Source organism: Camellia sinensis, chromosome 3 (assembly GCF_055761805.1).
Source record: "Camellia sinensis isolate YWXY chromosome 3, ASM5576180v1, whole genome shotgun sequence".
Classification (NCBI taxonomy): domain Eukaryota; kingdom Viridiplantae; phylum Streptophyta; class Magnoliopsida; order Ericales; family Theaceae; genus Camellia; species Camellia sinensis.
In genome coordinates, this window is record NC_138963.1 from 28,810,856 (window position 1) to 28,828,425 (window position 17,570).

General features: G+C 38.9%; 1 protein-coding gene across 2 annotated transcripts; it reads right to left on the minus strand.

Annotated features, from left to right (window-relative positions):
• Positions 1–361: 361 nt before the first annotated feature.
• LOC114275227 (zinc finger protein) lies at positions 362–17,011 on the minus strand. Of its 2 annotated transcripts, XM_082919417.1 has the most exons (6): positions 16,749–16,911; positions 4,035–4,316; positions 2,167–2,254; positions 808–874; positions 648–708; positions 362–564 (listed from the first exon to the last, which is right to left on the minus strand). In XM_082919417.1, the coding sequence occupies exons 2-5, from the start codon at positions 4,300–4,302 to the stop codon at positions 655–657; spliced, it is 477 nt and encodes a 158-aa protein (XP_082775543.1). In that variant the 5' UTR covers positions 4,303–4,316; positions 16,749–16,911; the 3' UTR covers positions 362–564; positions 648–654. The 2 variants fall into 2 exon arrangements, with proteins under 2 accessions (XP_082775543.1, XP_082775542.1); XM_082919416.1 differs by having other exon boundaries at positions 362–708; positions 16,749–17,011.
• Positions 17,012–17,570: the final 559 nt, after the last annotated feature.

Consider the following 17,570-nt stretch of genomic DNA (forward strand, 5'->3'; position numbering starts at 1 on the left):
TTGACAATTTTTATTTTTATTTTTTTTTTGTGAAAAACCTAACAAAAAAAATCTTCCATAAAAGGGCAAAAAACAATTATTAAAAATTTTGTTGTCAAACCTCATTGGCTTAGACTTTTAAAAACCAACTTTTTTTTCTTTTAAAAACCAAGTGCATGATGAGTTTTTTAGATAGAGAATCCCATGACAACTAACAAATTACAAATTTAGCTTTGACTATTGACCTCAATATCCTTGTTTGAATAACATTTCGAACCATGACCACAATTTTTGAGTAAATGAACATTAACATTGTTTTTCTCAAACAATACTGACGTTTTTATTGCCACAAAAAAAAAAAAAAAAAAGACGATACAGATAATTTTACTTACTAAACATTTTAAAAAAAAACTAATTGTATCAATAACACATAAAGATCACAGAGAGAAGAAATGTTACACAACTTGTTTTTTATGTTTTGGCTGTGTTAGGGGCAACAGAGTTAAAACAACTTCAGTAAATTTTCAGTGTAGCTATTCAGGTTTATACAATCAAGATCAAGAGAATGAACTATACTACTATGATTCAATCATTTATAGGGTTATTGGCCGCATGTTGCACGAGTTTATTTCTTTGTAAAACTTCCCAAACAAAATGGAAATATTATCTCAATTTCTAGTCGTAAAGCCCTTCTTCATGCCAAATGTCAACTAGAAAATCCACCATCTCCTGCAGAAACCATACATAAAAACGGAGAGGGAGAGTAAGAAAACATCAGCAATACCTCGAAAATGAAATTATTAGGAAATGGCGTTTATGAGAACTTACAGCTAAAGCGATTGGCTGTTGGAAAGGTTCACTAGATAAAAGTAGATCCTCATAACTCGTGTTCCAGCTGCAAGAGACGATTTCAAGATCAGTTTCATTATTTAAAAAAATATAAATAAATAAATAAATAATTCGTAACTAAAATTTAGCATGACCGCACAACAGGCATATGTATTATACACGTACTAATAGAGATTTTGATAGCATCACTATCATCATCTCCTTCAAATAACCGACCTCCCTTAAGTTATGATATCAGAATCAGTTTATGTCCCACTTGGGTGGCTTTGACTATTTACAAAAAGCTAAAAGGACCATTTATTTGTACATCAAATTATGATTTTAAAGTCCGAAGTGAATTCCAGGTAAGTTGTTATTGCCACCACCCAGAAGCAGAGTTCAGTAATGACTGTCAGAAACAAAAACCCTAGGGACGTTAATAACATATCCTCAATATTTAAAATAGCTGAAGTGAATGTTGCATCACCTTATTATCTGGTTGTTAGAGAGCCGTTCTTAACCTTGTTAGTCCATGTCCACTAGTGCAACTTGTTTAACATAAGGTAAGCACAAAATATCTAGGAAACAAGTAGGGCAAAAGAAAAAAAAAAACTCACGGGGAGATGCAGAGAATCATTTTGGTTTCCAAAATACATAACTATACATAATATTGTTCAAAGAAAATTTTCACTACTCCAATGTCGGAAAAACTACTAGTGACAACTTAAATATAATGTGCAAGCATCATACCAAGCAGACACTTCTAATTCCTCCAACAAGGTGAGAACTTTTTTTCCTGATTTGAAAATAAGTTCCACTCAAGATCTATTTATATCGTTAAACCCATCGAAAGGAGATGGCCATTTGCTCGATTGTTTTTTCAGATTTTGCGGATAAAATGGAGTACAGAGTTTTATGGAGTATAGCTTCTCTTTATACAGGTGTACATGAGCTTTGTCCCCTAGGCACTTCTTTAATTAAATGTTTTTACTAATAAAGAAAAAAAATAGGAACCCCAGACATTCTCAATTCAATATATAATCTACTTTTAAAGATATAATTCATTCTACTCCAAATATATATATTCATTCTTCCAAGCCCGAAAAGGGATTCAAAATGTATTCATTCACCATATTATTCTGCTGAGATTAACGTTCCAGCAACCAACCACTAGAAAGTACAAAATTCCCAGCAAAATTCAGTTCAAAATTATTGCTAGATATCTGATCACCAAATATCTGTAGGAATTTAAAAACATCAAAAGGTTTAAATTAACCATTGCCAATAAATTGATGCCCTTGTTTTTTATATCACTAACATACCAGTAAAAATTTGGAAAAGGTCAAATGAAGCACATACCTCATAATTGGTTCCCTAGGCACTCTTTGAGATTCACGAGATCGATCACCAATCCATGCTTTTCTGCTCTGGTGCCAAGCTAACTCAGCTGCATGGTAAGGCCATCCACACTATTTTCAGAACAAGATTACTCATTTTCAAACACACACACAGAGAAAGCGAGAGAGACAGAGAGAGAATACTTGTGCTAAATCCTAAATCCCAAGTTATATACTGATCAAAAGAGAAAAACGAAAATGGTGGTATGGAAAACGGTTTCAGAGTCTTCTCATTTCTATGGCACAAATACAAATACATTTTCTGAAGAGATGCCATATAGCCTGACTTCATAACTAGGGCAATCCTACATTGTTGGCTTGAAGAAGTTTCCCTAATACTTTAAAGCCATACTATTAACACCATCACTACCATGCACACCTCATCCTTGGCATTAATAATACACCATTGTGGCTTAATTTAAGATAGTTTCTTTCAAATATGGAGCTAAAATTTTATTAATGTCCTTGTGTATTGTTGAATAAACTTGTATCCATCTTGTTATCTAGCAACATGAAATGAATGGTTATTAGAAGTATAGATGTGATGCTCCTGTATCAGGATTCAGGGACAATAGGACTATCAATAAAAATAATAAAGTAGTGAATAAATAAAATGAAAGTAAAAGAAGCTTCCAGCTTCTCAATTAGAAAATACTATGCCCACAAATTACCCTCCTCCATTCAAGCAAACCAACCAGGGTAGCAAATTTTAAAGCATAAAGGATATCATCATGAATTTTTTGCCTGATATTACAAACTTATGCATCTTTTATACCACTTGAACTTCTCTATCTATGTGCTTTTAATCATCATCACTGTCAATCCCGTTACATATTTACGGTAAGAAAATGGTACAAAGAAGAACCAATTCCATTCCGGATAATTTTTCAGGCTGTCCCAGACGTAGCAGCCAGTACCGGGCTATTTCAGCCAATTTACAAGTCATTCAAGGCTGTTCTAGTGCATACCAGACTGTTTGCCTTTCATTGTAAACAGTGCAGAAAACACCGAACCAGGCTTGAACATATGGCAAACACAGCATGCTGGCCAGTATGGGATTGATAGCTAGGATTGATGGAGTTGAGGTCACCACTCCCACCATCTTAAAAATTAGCTTGCCAAATTTTAGATTCCACAAATGGCCCCCATAATTCATCACTTCCAGGATATATATTATATAACAATAAGAATAAGTACTTATCTATCGAGCTTACCATAGCATTTGTAGTATTTTAGAATATGCAGAGAAAAATTACAAAATATAACAACTCAGAACTAAAGTTTTAAGACAACATTTTACAAATTTCAATCTCTTCCATAGGACTGTCATTATTGAAAGCTGATTTCTCAGTAATGATAGAGAGAACTCATGAGACAAAGGATTAGAAATAGGGAAAATGATGTGCTAAACAATATGAGCATGGTGAGTAGAATCTAATGCAGCACAGAGCTACAGACAATCACTGAAAATCACAGATTTGATGGGATATGAAGATGCTGACATAGAAATCAGACCCTAATTCCAAAATCAAAGAATCTTGCCCTAAAGAAGGTCCAGTATGAATTATTAAAAAAATAAAAATACAGGTCCAGCATGAGACTGTTGTGCATGTAAGGTTTAATGTAAATTAAGTATGAACTGTTCAAAACTAAAGTGAAATCCAAGTTTTCATTACTGCCCAGAATCCTTCTAAATATGACAAATAGGTCATTTGTATGATGGAAGGCTGGCTGTAGTTGTGAAGAAACGTATTGGGTTTCAAGATATTATGAACAACCAAAAAGAGTATATAAGGGGAAACAAATAGAGAGATTTTACGAGGGACAAACCATGGTTTATAAAGACAAGATCATGACTATCCTTTTCAGTGGATTTCTTTCCTTCATTTCGATTCTTGGAATCTCTTGAAGGCTTGATTTCATGGGAATGAGAATTGCTTCCATTGATTTCATGGGACAAACCATGGTTTATGAAGACAGGATCATGAATATCCTTTTCAGTGGATTTCTTGTCTTCCTTTCCATTTTCCGAACCTATTGAATGCTTGCTTTCATGAGAATGAGAATTGCTTTCATTGACATCCATCTTCTTGACCATCGCCTTTACCCACACTACAAACAGCATATTTGTACAAAAAGCAAATTAGAGAGGTATTTCCAGTGCAAGAAGCAACATCAGCGTAAGCCCATAATTTTACAAAGCAGGAAAAGTAACAATCTTAGATAATTACATGCTAGAAGATCCATCAATTAAAGACTGATAAAAACTAAATTGTAAACAAAAAAGGGAACAATTCCCCATTACTAATGCTTGTAATCAATCAGTGCCAAAACCTAGTTCTCCTGACCTTTGGATGGCACGTATTAATAGCAAATTCCTTAAAGATCCCATCTAACACCACATTTCATTGAACATGCATTCCACTTGGAATTGGTTGCCATATACTAACAAGAAACCCAAGGGCAACCTAGTTTCTGCATAAAAGTTATCAATCAGAAATACAAGTCTGGGTATACTAAGGAGTATTTGAAGCTGTAACTCAACAAAAAATTAGTATGTGGATTTTTCCTCATCCATTTGATTTACCTAGGCTCACGTCTCATGATCACCATGTTTTCCTCACAGAAACATGTGCTCTTTTTGTTCTTCCCCTGGTTCTATCTTCTTCAACTTGAACCTCATATCCTCACTAAGGCTGTTTCTGAGCCTTATTGCATGAGACCAAGCCAAAGAAACAAGCTGATCATCTGCTTACAATAACATTCAAATTGAGGAAATTTGTTCTTGTTATATTGTGGTTAGATCCAAGGGGCATTTCAAGGGAATCCTGTGACTCATGATAAAAAGCAAGACAAGATATTAAGCACCCAGTGGTTGAAGCAAAATTACAGGAGGTGTTTATTCCTCAATGATTCATTAACTAGTACATGGTCAAGTGATGGCTACCTACCTCAGTTGCCTCAAAATCCTAGGCAAGTGAGACTGGTTAGCCTAACAAATCCATTTTGGGGAAATATTGGGAAAGGTGGGCCCTTCCTCAACACTGATTATCCTAACCTAACTAATGTTAAGATCAGGTAATCTGTTTGGCACACCAATAAGCAATCACAAACAATAACACAAGAGATTACTCACATCTCACTCTCTCTATAGCACCCTCTCTGACTCATAATACACAAACACACACTTTGTGTTGCCATTGTCTTTTTTTCTTCTCTTCCTCTCAGCCTCTATATATACACGGGGAGAGGGAAACAGAGTTAAGGAAAAAGAGTTATTGAAGCTGTTAGAATAGGAAACAAGTTAGAATAGGAAATATGTGATTGTTTTTTCTTCTTATTTATTCCCTTGATTGGTGTAATGGGCTGGCCCATATATTATGCCTTATGGCACTCCTGTAATTACTTAGTATTATTAATATAAAAAGGAATGAAGTCTAACTCATTCCCTAACTCTTTCTCTTCTCTAAATCTTCATGGGATCAGAGCCATGCCCTAGCCAACTCTCCTTCTCTATTACCCATCACTACAGGTGATCTCCTCTCTCCTATAAACCAGACGACAGCCCCAAACAAGTCTCCTAGCCTCGTCTAACCCTAACAACCTCTACCCAGGTCTCCCCGTCCCTTCTCTCCCTTCGACAACCATCACCCAGGCTTCTCTCTCCCCTGGTAGGCCTCTCCAGCCACTACTGAGGGTTCCCAGGGGGCCAACCAGCCTTCTTGCTGGTCTGGTCGAAGTCGTCTGGCCCTCTAGGGTCGACTAGAGTGGTCGCTACTCTTCGCAGTCTCGCCTGAGGTGGTCGCTGCCCTTCGAAGTCCTCTGGTGATGTAATACGTCTTTTACTTAGTCTTCTGGTGATGTTATACACAGTCGCCTGATGTTATAAACAATTATAAACAGTAATGAAGCAGACCAAAAAAAAAAAAAACACTCTGGTGATGTAAAAACAGTCCAGAAACAAAACCACACTGGATTCTCCCTCCTTTATGCTTTTATAGTTTTATTGTTACTGTTGTGCTTGTTACCCCACTCTCATCTTCCGGGTTTGTGATTGGCATCGTGTTTGAGGAATAATTAGTAGAGTCTCCATGGCGGATTTGACCAGTGAATCTACTACTTCTCAGCCATCTCAGGGTGAGAGTTTTGTTATCCCTTCCACTATGATTGATAACCTCCACACTGGCCTTAAAATCACCACCTCTCTATTCAATGGTCAGAATTACCTAGCGTGGTCGCAGAGTTTGACTATTTTCTTAAAGAGTAAGGGGAAGATGGGATATGTTGATGGGCGAGTTTAGACACCTAGTATCACCGACCCTTATTATGACCAGTGGGAGATCACTAATTCTCTGATTATAGACTAGTTGATCCATTCTATGGTTCCAAAGATTGGAGAGGGCTACTTATCTATGGACACTGCCCAGGATATTTGGGAGGCCGTAGCAACTACTTACTCCAAGAAGGGTAACTTCTAACAAACTTTCGAGTTACGTCGCTCCATTGAAAGGTCAGTACATGGTGAGTAGACTATCCTTCAGTATTTTACCTTCCTTAGCAATGGGTGGAAGCGACTTGATCACCTTCAAGATTACAAGCCTGTCTATCCCACTGATTTTGCTGGTTATCGGAAGTTTGTGGCGCAAAAGCGGGTCTTCAAGTTCTTGGAAGGCCTAAATGTGGAGTATGATCCGGTTCGGAGTAGAGTACTTAGCATGGATGTGCTTCCTTCTCTCCAGGAAGCCTTTACTTTTGTGCAGAATGAGGAGAGTCGCCGTTCTGCGATACTTCCTTTGCTACTACTGATCGCTCGGCCTTGGTTTCTGCACCCTCTAGCGATGGTGATTGTGTGCCTCGTGGTTCTCATCCTTCCTCTAAGAAGGATAATCTTTACTGTGACTATTGTCGTCGACCTCGCCACACACGTAAGACTTGTTGAAAGCTACATGGAACTCCCTCTGGTGGCCGAGGTGACCGTCCTGGCCCTCGAGGCGGTCGGTTTGGTACTCAAGGCCGCGGAGCCAATGCACAAGCCCATCTTTCAAACACTGTTAAGCCACCATCTGCATCTCTAGTTGTCTCCTCCGCTACTGATGTCTCAGGGTTCTCTGCCTCGGATTTTGAGATTGTTCTTCGCCACTTGCTAGATCGTTGAGCCTCTACTTCTGCTACAACTGCACCCTCTTCTTCCTTTGCCAATTCAAGTAACTTGACTTCCTCTACATGTGCATTGCTATCTCATACGACTGTCCCATGGATTATTGATTCTGGTGCTTCCGACCATATGTTTGGCTCCTCTAATTTATTTTCAAAGTATAACCCCTCCTCAGGTCAAGAAAAATTGCGTATTGCTGATGGTACCATTTCGTCTGTGTCAGAGAAAGGTTTAATTCATGCCACCTCTTCCCTTCTTTTGTCTTCTGTCCTCTATGTTCCCAATTTCAGGGTAATCTTTTATCTTTGAGTTGTATTACCCGTGACTTAAATTGTAGCGTAATATTTTTTTTCCTGATCATTGTCTTTTTCAGGACCTTATCACGAGGAAGAGGATTGGCAGTGATAGAGAGGAACATGGACTCTACATTCTGGATCAGACAGACAGGCTGACTCATTCATCTATTCAGTTACCCTCCACCAAGGAAGACATTTGGCTATGGCATCGTCGCTTAGGACATCCCTCTTTTTGTTTTTGAGAAAAATAATGTGTCAGATTTTCAATGTGAGTCTTGTCAATTTGGAAAACAACACAAAACCTCTTTTGCTCCTTTTATTAATAAAAGTTTAGTACCATTTTCTTTGATTCATTCTGATGTATGGGGTCCATCCTGTTTTGTGTCTTTAACCGGTCAAAAATAGTTTGTTACCTTCATAGATGATTGTTCCAAGGCCACTTGGGTCTGTTTGATGAAAGACAAAAGTGAGGTATTTTCTGTGTTTCAAAACTTACATAAAATGGTTTGTACTCAGTTTGGGGGGATTATCAAAATTCTACATTCTGATAATGGGGGGAAATATATTGACTCTGGTCTTGCAACTTACTTCGTCACTCATGGCATTATTCACCAGACTTCATGCACTAATACACCTCAACAAAATGGTGTTACCGAACGCAAAAATCGCCAACTTCTTGATGTCGCCCATTGTCTATCCTTTGAGATGCAGGTTCCTCGATCCTATTGGGGGGAAGCGGTTCTCACTGCCGCTTATTTTAAAAACAAACACCACCGGGCTACCCCTCAAAAACAAACACCTCTTCAAGTTTTGTTCGGGTCTACCCCTTCCGGATTCTCCATTCCTCCTAAGACTTGTGGCTGTGTTTGCTTTGTCTATAATCATTCACCCATTCGTGGTAAATTGGATCTTAGGTCTGTTAAGTGTATTTTTCTGGGTTATTCTGCCACCAAAAAGGGTTATAAGTGTAATCATCCTCCCACTCACAAATGGTTTGTCTCCTTGAATGTCGCTTTCTTTGAGTCTTAGCCTTACTTTCCGACCCTCCCAATCTCCCAGTCATCCCTTCAAGGGGTGCCTTGGTGTGAAGAGATTCCTGTTCCACTTCCGCCAATGGTTGATCAGATAGAGGATGATGAGCCAGCAGTAGTTGAGAAAAAGGAAGCATACAAAGTTTATATCAGAGACAAGGATAGACAGCAAGTCACCTGGATGCAAGTGTGAGAATATATTAGGGATTTTATGTATAAATGGTAGTATATATATTTTGTATATTGAAATAAGTCGTATTTCCATTTTTTGTTCTAGGGTTAGATTGTTATATAAACCAATGTATTCTTGTATTAAGATGACAAGTTGAATATACAGAAAACATTAAGAAAGCTTACATGGTATCAGAGCCACTCTGAACCGAAACCCTAGAAGCTGTCCATTGTCTCTCGGAAATCAACACTCTGGTTTTATTTCTCTGAGTCACAAGTCGTGACTCCCTCTTCTTCTTCTGTGTTTGTCTGGTTTGAGCGAAGGTCCTAAGTTGTCCTTCGTCTGGTCATCTAGTTCGTCTCTTAGGTTCTCTATTTCACAGGTCATTCGCGAAAACCCTAGCCTCTAGTTCGTGATCTGTCACTGAACTCGTGAAGTTGAGTCGTCGTCATCGTTGGTTCTCTCCTGCTTCGATTCGCATGATCGAAGAGCTGTCTGTCCTTGTTCCTCTTGATCGGCTTCGATTTAGACCCTTTGCACTGTGCCGGCCGCTCCAAAGTCGACTTCGACTCTTGTCTCTCTCTTTCTTTCTCTTTGTGTGGTTCGAAGTTGATCCACTTGGTTCTGAAATTAACAAGTTCCTTATTATTATAGTTTAACCCCTCAAATTTCGATTATTACACTTAAACCCCTTGTTTGGCTATTTTGTTTGATTGCACGGGAACCCCTCAGTTTTCTGGTTATTACAATGTCTCTGGCTTTTGAAGAGTGTGCCTTCTGCCATCAGAGGGGCCATTAGAAGTACCACTGTCCCAAGAAGGGACATCTGTCTGCCTCATCTTTTCAGCGATCTCAGAACCACTTATGGGCTCCTCCTGCTATGTATACTGCATCTACTCCGGCTCCAGATCCTGACTTGGCTTCCTTGATTGCTTAAATTAGTCAACTTCAACATATATTGTCTACCTCCCAGCCATCCCCGGCTGCCGCCATTGTTTCCTCTTTTCATTCAAGTTTGCTTGGGTCTTCTTTAGGTATTTCTTCGTCTGTTTAGATTTTTGACTCTGATACCTCTCATCATATGACTCCCCATCTCTTTTTACTTCAAAATTGTACTCCTCCCCTCTTTCCTATCACTGTCAATGCTGCTAATGGGTCTAGTATGTCTGTTGTATCTGTTTGGTCTGTCCTACCGTCTGTTATGTCTGCTATCTCCATTCTGTCTATCATTTATGTTCCTCAGTTATCTGTCAGTTTATTATCTATCAGTCAACTTGATGCCTTTGGTTTTGATGTTATCTTTTCTTCTTCTATCTGTTCTGTGCAGGATCGGATGTCTAAGCAGCCGATTGGGACTAGTCGTAGAGTTAGAGACCTCTATGTGGTAAAGAGCTTGCATCTGCCTATGACAACCTCTCTGACTGCCTTTTTCTCTTTTCAATTAGATTCTCTGTCTAGTCCTTTCTACTTGTGGCATTCTATATTAGGGCATTTGTCTGCTGATCGCTTACGGTCTTTAGTTCAGTCTGATATATTGGGTAAAGTTTCTCCTAGTGAACTTACTGAATGTCGGGGTTGTAAACTTGCCAAAATGACAGCCTTACCTTTTCATAAAAGTACTTCTATATCTGATACACCATTTTCTTTAGTTCATACTAATATTTAGGGCCCTTCTCCTATTCTTACCAAAGGGAATTTTGCCTATTATGTGTCATTTGTTGATGACTGCACGCGTAACGCTTGGGTTTATCTTATGACTCATAAATCTGACTTCTACCAGATATACCGTACTTTATAGTCTATGGCCACTACACAGTTTGGGTCTACTATTAAATTGTTACGGTCTAACTTGGGTGGGGAATACTGTAAAACTGAATTCTATTAATATTTGACCAAATTGGGTACCATTCACCAAACTTCTTGTACTGATACACCTGCCCAAAATGGTCGAGCCGAGCATAAACACCGCTATTTCCTTGAAACAGCTAGATCTCTCCTTCTCTCTGCCTCCATTCCGGCTCCATTTTGGGGTGAGGTAGTTCTTACTACTGTTTTTCTTCTCAACCGTATGCTTACCCCCCTTCTTTCTGGTTGGTCTCCTTATGAGGCTCTGTTTTCTCAACTTCCCAATTACTCTCTCCTTCGTGTGTTTGGATCTACTTGTTTTGTCCTTTTACCCCGTAAAAATATGACCAAACTTAGTGTCCGATCTGTCTTATATGTCTTTTTAGGTTATAGTCTCACTAAGAAAGGTTATCGTTGTTATGACTCCATTTCCCGTCATCTTTATGTCTCCCGCCATGTTGCCTTTCTCGAACGTCTACCTTACTTTCAGCTTCCTCCTCTCACCGCCCCAGTTTTCAAAGAGGATTTGGTTCATAGTGATCCGTTTCCTTTTGAGATTCCGTCTGATGAGTACATCTCCATAGTTCCTCCTGAGCTTCCATCTTCTCCTCCTGCTTCACCTCTGGCTACTTCTCCTTCGGTTTTTTCTCCTCCTCCGTTGTTAGTTTATTCTCGTCGCAAGGCTCCTCCTCTACTAGTTGTCTCTACCCCTGCTATTGATCCTCCTACTTCTGACGACTCTGATCCTGCTACACATCGATATCCTACTCGAGCGCGTTATCCTCCAAACAGGTTGGGTTAGTCTAATACATATTTTTCTGTTTCCTATTGTACTTTTTTGTCTGCTATTCACTATTTTTTAGAACCTCAGTCTTACAAGGAGGCCTATCAGAATCCTCATTAAGTTCAAGCTATGGAGGATGAGTTGTCTGCTTTACAAAAAACTAGTACTTGGGAGTTGGTTCCTTTGCCTGCTGGCAAGAATCTGGTTGGTTGCAAATGGGTCTACAAAGTCAAGACTCATTCTGATAGTTCTCTTAAGCGCTACAAAGCTCGTCTAGTTGCCAAGGGTTTTTCACAGGAGTATAGTATTGATTATGAAGAAACATTTGCCCCTGTTACCAATATGACTACTATCCGTACTTTGATATCTGTCGTAGCTATTCGCCATTGGCCTTTTTATCAAATGGATGTTAAGAATGTTTTTCTTAATGGTCATCTCGCTGAGGAGGTTTACATGCATCCTCCCCCTGGCCTTCACCATTCCTCTGGACAGTTTTGTCGTCTTCGGCATGCTCTGTATGGTTTGAAGCAATCTCCTCGTGCTTAGTATAATCGCTTTCAGACTGCTGTTACTGAGCTTGAGTTTCATTCTTCTGCTTCCGACTTTGTTTGTTTCTGAGACGTAGCCCGCTGGTTTTGTTGCTCTCTTACTCTATGTGAATGATATGATCATCACTGGCTCTGACTCTTCTGCTATCTCTGAGGTCAAGCAGCATCTCTTCCGCAGCTTTGAAATGAAAGATTTTGGTCCATCGCGGTATTTTCTTGGTATTGTGGTTACTTTTTCTCCAAAGGACTATTTTCTGTCTGAAGCTAAGTATGCTAATGAGGTCATTCATCGTGTTGGTCTTAGCGATACTAAGGTTTCTAATACACCTATTGAGCTTAATGTGAAGCTCAACTCTACTGATGGTATCCCTCTGGATGATCCCACTTTATATCGCAAGCTTGTGGGTTGTTTAGTTTATCTGACGGTTACTCGTCCCGATCTTGCCTATGATGTTCATGTGGTTAGCCAGTTTGTTTCTGCTCCTCGCTCCACACATTGGGCTACATTGGTTCGGATTCTTCGCTATCTCCGCAGTAGTGTATTTCAGGGTTTACTATTATCCTCTACTTCCCATCTGGATTTAGTGGCCTATGCTGATTTTGATTGGGCTGGTGATGTTACTGATCGCAAGTCCACGTCTGGTTTCTGTATATTTCTTGGCAATTCCTTGATCTCTTAGAAAAGCAAGAAACAAACTGTTGTTGCTCGCTCTACTGCCGAAGCTGAGTACCGTGCTATGGCTCATGCTACTGCAGAGATTGTTTTGCTTCGTTGTCTTCTCTCTGATTTAGGTGTCCCTCAGTCTTCTCCGACCTCTCTCTATTACGACAACCGTAGTGCTATTCAGATTACCCATAACACTGTCTTCCATGAGCGAACGAAGCATATTGAGATTGATTGTCACTTTGCCCATCAGCATCTGCAGTCTGGCACTATTTCACTTCTTTTCATCTCTTCGGCTCTGCAACTTGCTGACTTCTTCACTAAGACTCACACCACTGCTCGGTTTCAGTTTTTTCTTGGCAAACTCTCAGTGTTTTCTGCTAAAACACCTTGAGTTTGAGCAGGGGAGTAAGAATATATTAGGAATTTTATGTATAAATAGTAGTATATATATTTTGTATATTAAAATAAGTCGTATTTCCTTTTTTTGTTCTAGGGTTAGATTGTTATATAAACCAATGTATTCTTGTAGTAAGATGACAAGTTGAATACACAGAAAACATTCAGAAAGCTTACAGCAAGAGCCTACTTTCCTTCCTCTACTGCCAACTTCTTCTCCGGATGAGCGTCCAAAGTCACCCCCCAATCTGGAGAGTCCTGGTAATTCTGATTTTAGTGCTTCTATTCTTGATTTTTCAGATCTAGATGTTCCTATTGCTAATAGAAAGGGGTTAGATCATGTACTTAACATCCTATTAGCAATCATGTCTCTTATTCTCATCTTTCTTCCTCATATAAAGCTTTTCTGTCTAAAGTGTCTTCTGTGAGTCTACCTAACAATTTTTAGGATACTCTCTCTATTCCTGAATGGAAACATGTCATGATGGAAGAGATAAGAGCTCTCAGCAAGAGTGGCAATTGGGAGTTAGTGAAATTACCTAAAGGCAAAAATCTAGTTGGGTGTAAGTGGGTGTGCACGGTAAAACACAAGCAGATGGTTCCATAGAATGATACAAAGTAAGACTGGTTGCTAAGGGCTTCACTCAGACTTATGAGGTGGATTACCAGGAGACATTTGAACTAGTTGCTAAGATGAATTCTGTGAAAATCTTACTCTCTTGCTGCAAATTTGGATTGGTTACTTCATCAGTTTAATGTGAAGAATGCATTCCTTCATGAAGACCTAGCAGAAAAGGTCTATATAGATATTCCTCCTGATTTTGTAGGTGCTAATCCAACGATAAAGCATGCACACTCCAAAAGTCACTTTATGGGCTAAAGCAATTTCCTAGGACTTGGTTTGAAAGGTTTGCTCAAGCTATGTTGAAATATGGGTTCAAGCAAAGTCAAGCTGATCACACTTTGTTTATGAAACACTCCTCACATAGTAAGACTACAGCTCTTATTGTCTATGTTGATGATATTGTTCTGACAGGAAATGATGTTAAGGAGATTTCCTCGTTTGAAAGAATACTTAGCAAAAGAGTTTGAAGTCAAAGACTTAGGCTATTTGAAGTATTTTTTGGGCATTGAAGTAACCCGGTCCAAGGATGACATCTTCATATGCCAGAGAAAGTATGTACTTGACTTGCTAAAGGAAACTGGAATGCTTGGAGGTAAACCATGTGATACACCTCTAGAACTGGGCCAGAAACTGAGTGAGGATCAAGAGGGAGATCCAGTGGACAAGGGGAGATACTAGAGACTAGTGGGCAAACTTATATACTTATCCCACTCACGTCTAGATATTGCCATTGCCGTGAGCATGGTGAGCCAGTTTATGCATGCTCCTATAACTTCCCACTTGGAGGCAGTTATGAGAATCTTGAGATACCTAAAATCTTCTCCTGGAAAGGGTCTTTATTTCTCAAAACATGGCCATCTTAGTGTGGAGACATTTACTGATGCAAATTGGGCTGGGTCAGTCACTGACAGACGATCAACTTCCGGATACTGCACATTTGTTGGTGGCAACCTAGTCACATAGCGCAGTAAGAAACATAATGTGGTGGCTAGATCTAGTGCTGAGGCAAAATTCAGGACTATGGCTCAGGGTGTATGTGAGTTACTAAAGATTAAACTATTGTCGGGAGACTTGGGAATCCATTAGACTAACTCCATACGACTATAATCCAATTCAACATGATAGAACTAAGCATGTGGAGATTGATAGGCACTTCATCAAGGAAAAACTCACTAGTGGCATCATGTGTATTCCATTTGTGAAGACCAGAGACCAACTAGCCGATGTTCTCGCCAAGATGCTAGGAAGCAAACCATTTCATGGTATTCTCAACAAGCTGGGCATGAGAGATATCTTCGCACTAGCTTGAGGGAGAGTGTTAGAATAGGAAACAAATTAGAATAGGAAATAAATGATTGTGTTTTCTTCTTATTTATTCTCTTGATTGGTGTAATGGGCTGACCTATATATTATGCCTTGTGGCACTCCTATAATTACTCAGTATTATTAATATAAAAGGAAATGAAGTCTAACTCATTCCCTAACTTTTTCTCTTCTCTAAACCTTCAGAAGCTGGTCTGCAACCTGCCCTCTTCCCCCCTACTTCTTGACTTGGAGCCAACCTTCATTAACTCCTCCATGTGGGCTGGAGCTAACAACTAAGGTTACACAAGATGCCAGAGGTGTAATTTTCGATCTCCACACGTCACTGCTCCACTGGAAATTTCCTCCACCTCTACCATACTCTAGCTTGGTAGTTTGCACCACTTATCCAGTGTTGCGCCCTGGGAATTGATGGCAGACTTGTATTTGGAAAAAACTATATCACTATTATAAGGAAGCAGGTTTAAGCATCACATCTTGTTAGAAAATTTCACCTAAAAAGTTTTCTTCAACCAACCCCTTTCCTTGACCACCTCTTCATGAATGTGTTTTGACTTATATTGCCATTATACTGGTTAATTACTGAACATTAACCAACATGATATAATCAATGAGTCAAATCCAATAATTTAAAAGAGAGAAATTGGCTCGCAGTTCTACACTACAAATTCTCATCTCGAAGAAACAAGAATGCCCCTAAACCCAGATTTAATATTGTGCTCTTCTTGCATCAACCATCTTCCAACCAGGGAGAAAAACAGATAACAGCAGTCCCCTGCATTTTTATAAAATCCCCAACTATCAAGTCTAAAGCTTTTGGATTCAACATAAACCCCCAACTCTTGCTTCCTAACCATCCATTCAAGCAAGTCGGAATTCATTCACTATAAAGAGCTGCCACTGGATTGTTCAAGTATATATAGCTTATATGTGAAACTGGGAAAATGATAGAAATAACAGGGAAAGGCTACTATGCAAAAATGTGAAAATGATAGAAATAACAATAAAGACCAAAGCAAGAACAATCCCAATAACAAAATTTACAACCACAAAACTACAAAAACACATTATCTTTATAGGTCAACTATGCATGTGAACATCAATCAAGATCTCAAAATTTCAATTCTAATTCAAAACCAATTTCAAAACATTAAAGAAGAACAAAAATAAAAAGAATTCTTCGATTGCTAGGCACTGGGAAGCAAACCCAACAAAAACCAAGTACATCCTAAGAATGTGAAAAGGCAAATAAATTATAGAAACACTCGCAATCTGATTACAAATTTACAGACACAAATTACAGAAACCCATTATCTTGACAAGGACAACTATGCAATAATGCATATGAGCATCAAGAATCACAAATTTTCAGTTCCAAATCAAACCCACTTCAGAACATTAACAAAGAACAGAGGAAAAACAATAATTTCAACCAAAGACAAACAAATATGAAAAACCATACAAATAATAGAAATGGTAATAGATACTGAAGCAAGAACAATACCTCTCTGATAACAAATTTACAGACACAAAACTACAGAAACCCATTTGCTTGAGAGAGTTAACAGTTCATTTGAACATCAAGATTACACAGTTTCTGTTCTAATTTAAAACCATTTCAAACATTAACAAAGAACAAAAAGAAAAAGCAATAACGTGGTGGATAAGCAAGAGAAAGAGAAAAAGGATTGAGCTTTCATACCTTTCTTTCTCTCAACAGTCCAACGTTGAGTTGGGTTTGAATCACGAACTTAATTTGACAAGATTGGTTATCAAGATTCGAGATTTTTGGCAGGAAAGTGTTATTGCTGCTATAATAGAAAGTTAACCCCAGAAAGATTGTTTTCTTTGTTTGGCATATACATAAGTTATCTTTTTATATATATATATATATATATGAATAAAGATTGGACCCTTTTACCCCTCACCCCTTTTGACCCATTCTTTTTTGATTGGGTATAACTTGTTAAATTTTTAATGATTTTTTGGTTTTTAAATTAAAATTTGATGTTCCCGGCTTCATTGAGATGTATACAAAAAGACGGTAGACAGCTCTATGAGCACCTTTCATTGGTCCACGTTGCCTAATTTGTAGTTATAAAATGGGCCCATAGATTCAATAGATAGAATGTAAAAAAAATAGGACCGTGCTACGTAACTCGAAACATTGCCCCCCTAATCCCCCGAAACTAAAAATGACGCCATTTTTGGTTCAATCAGAGAAGAAGAAGCAGACGAAGGGAAGAAGATCGAGAAGAAGAAGGAAAGAAGAAGAAGCAGAGGCAGACGGCGGCGGCGGAGGCAGACAGCGGACCGACGATCGGCAGAGCTGCGACGATCGACGGATCGGCTGGAATGCAGCGGCCTCTGTGTGTGTGTGCACGTTTCAGATCGAAAATGGTCGAAAATGGAAGAAAAAAAAGAAAAAAAGAAAAAAAAAGCCTAATGCCCAAAACGACGTCGTTTTGGACATTAGGGGGATTCGGGGGGGCAATGTTTCGAGCTCTCAAACATTATCCAAAAA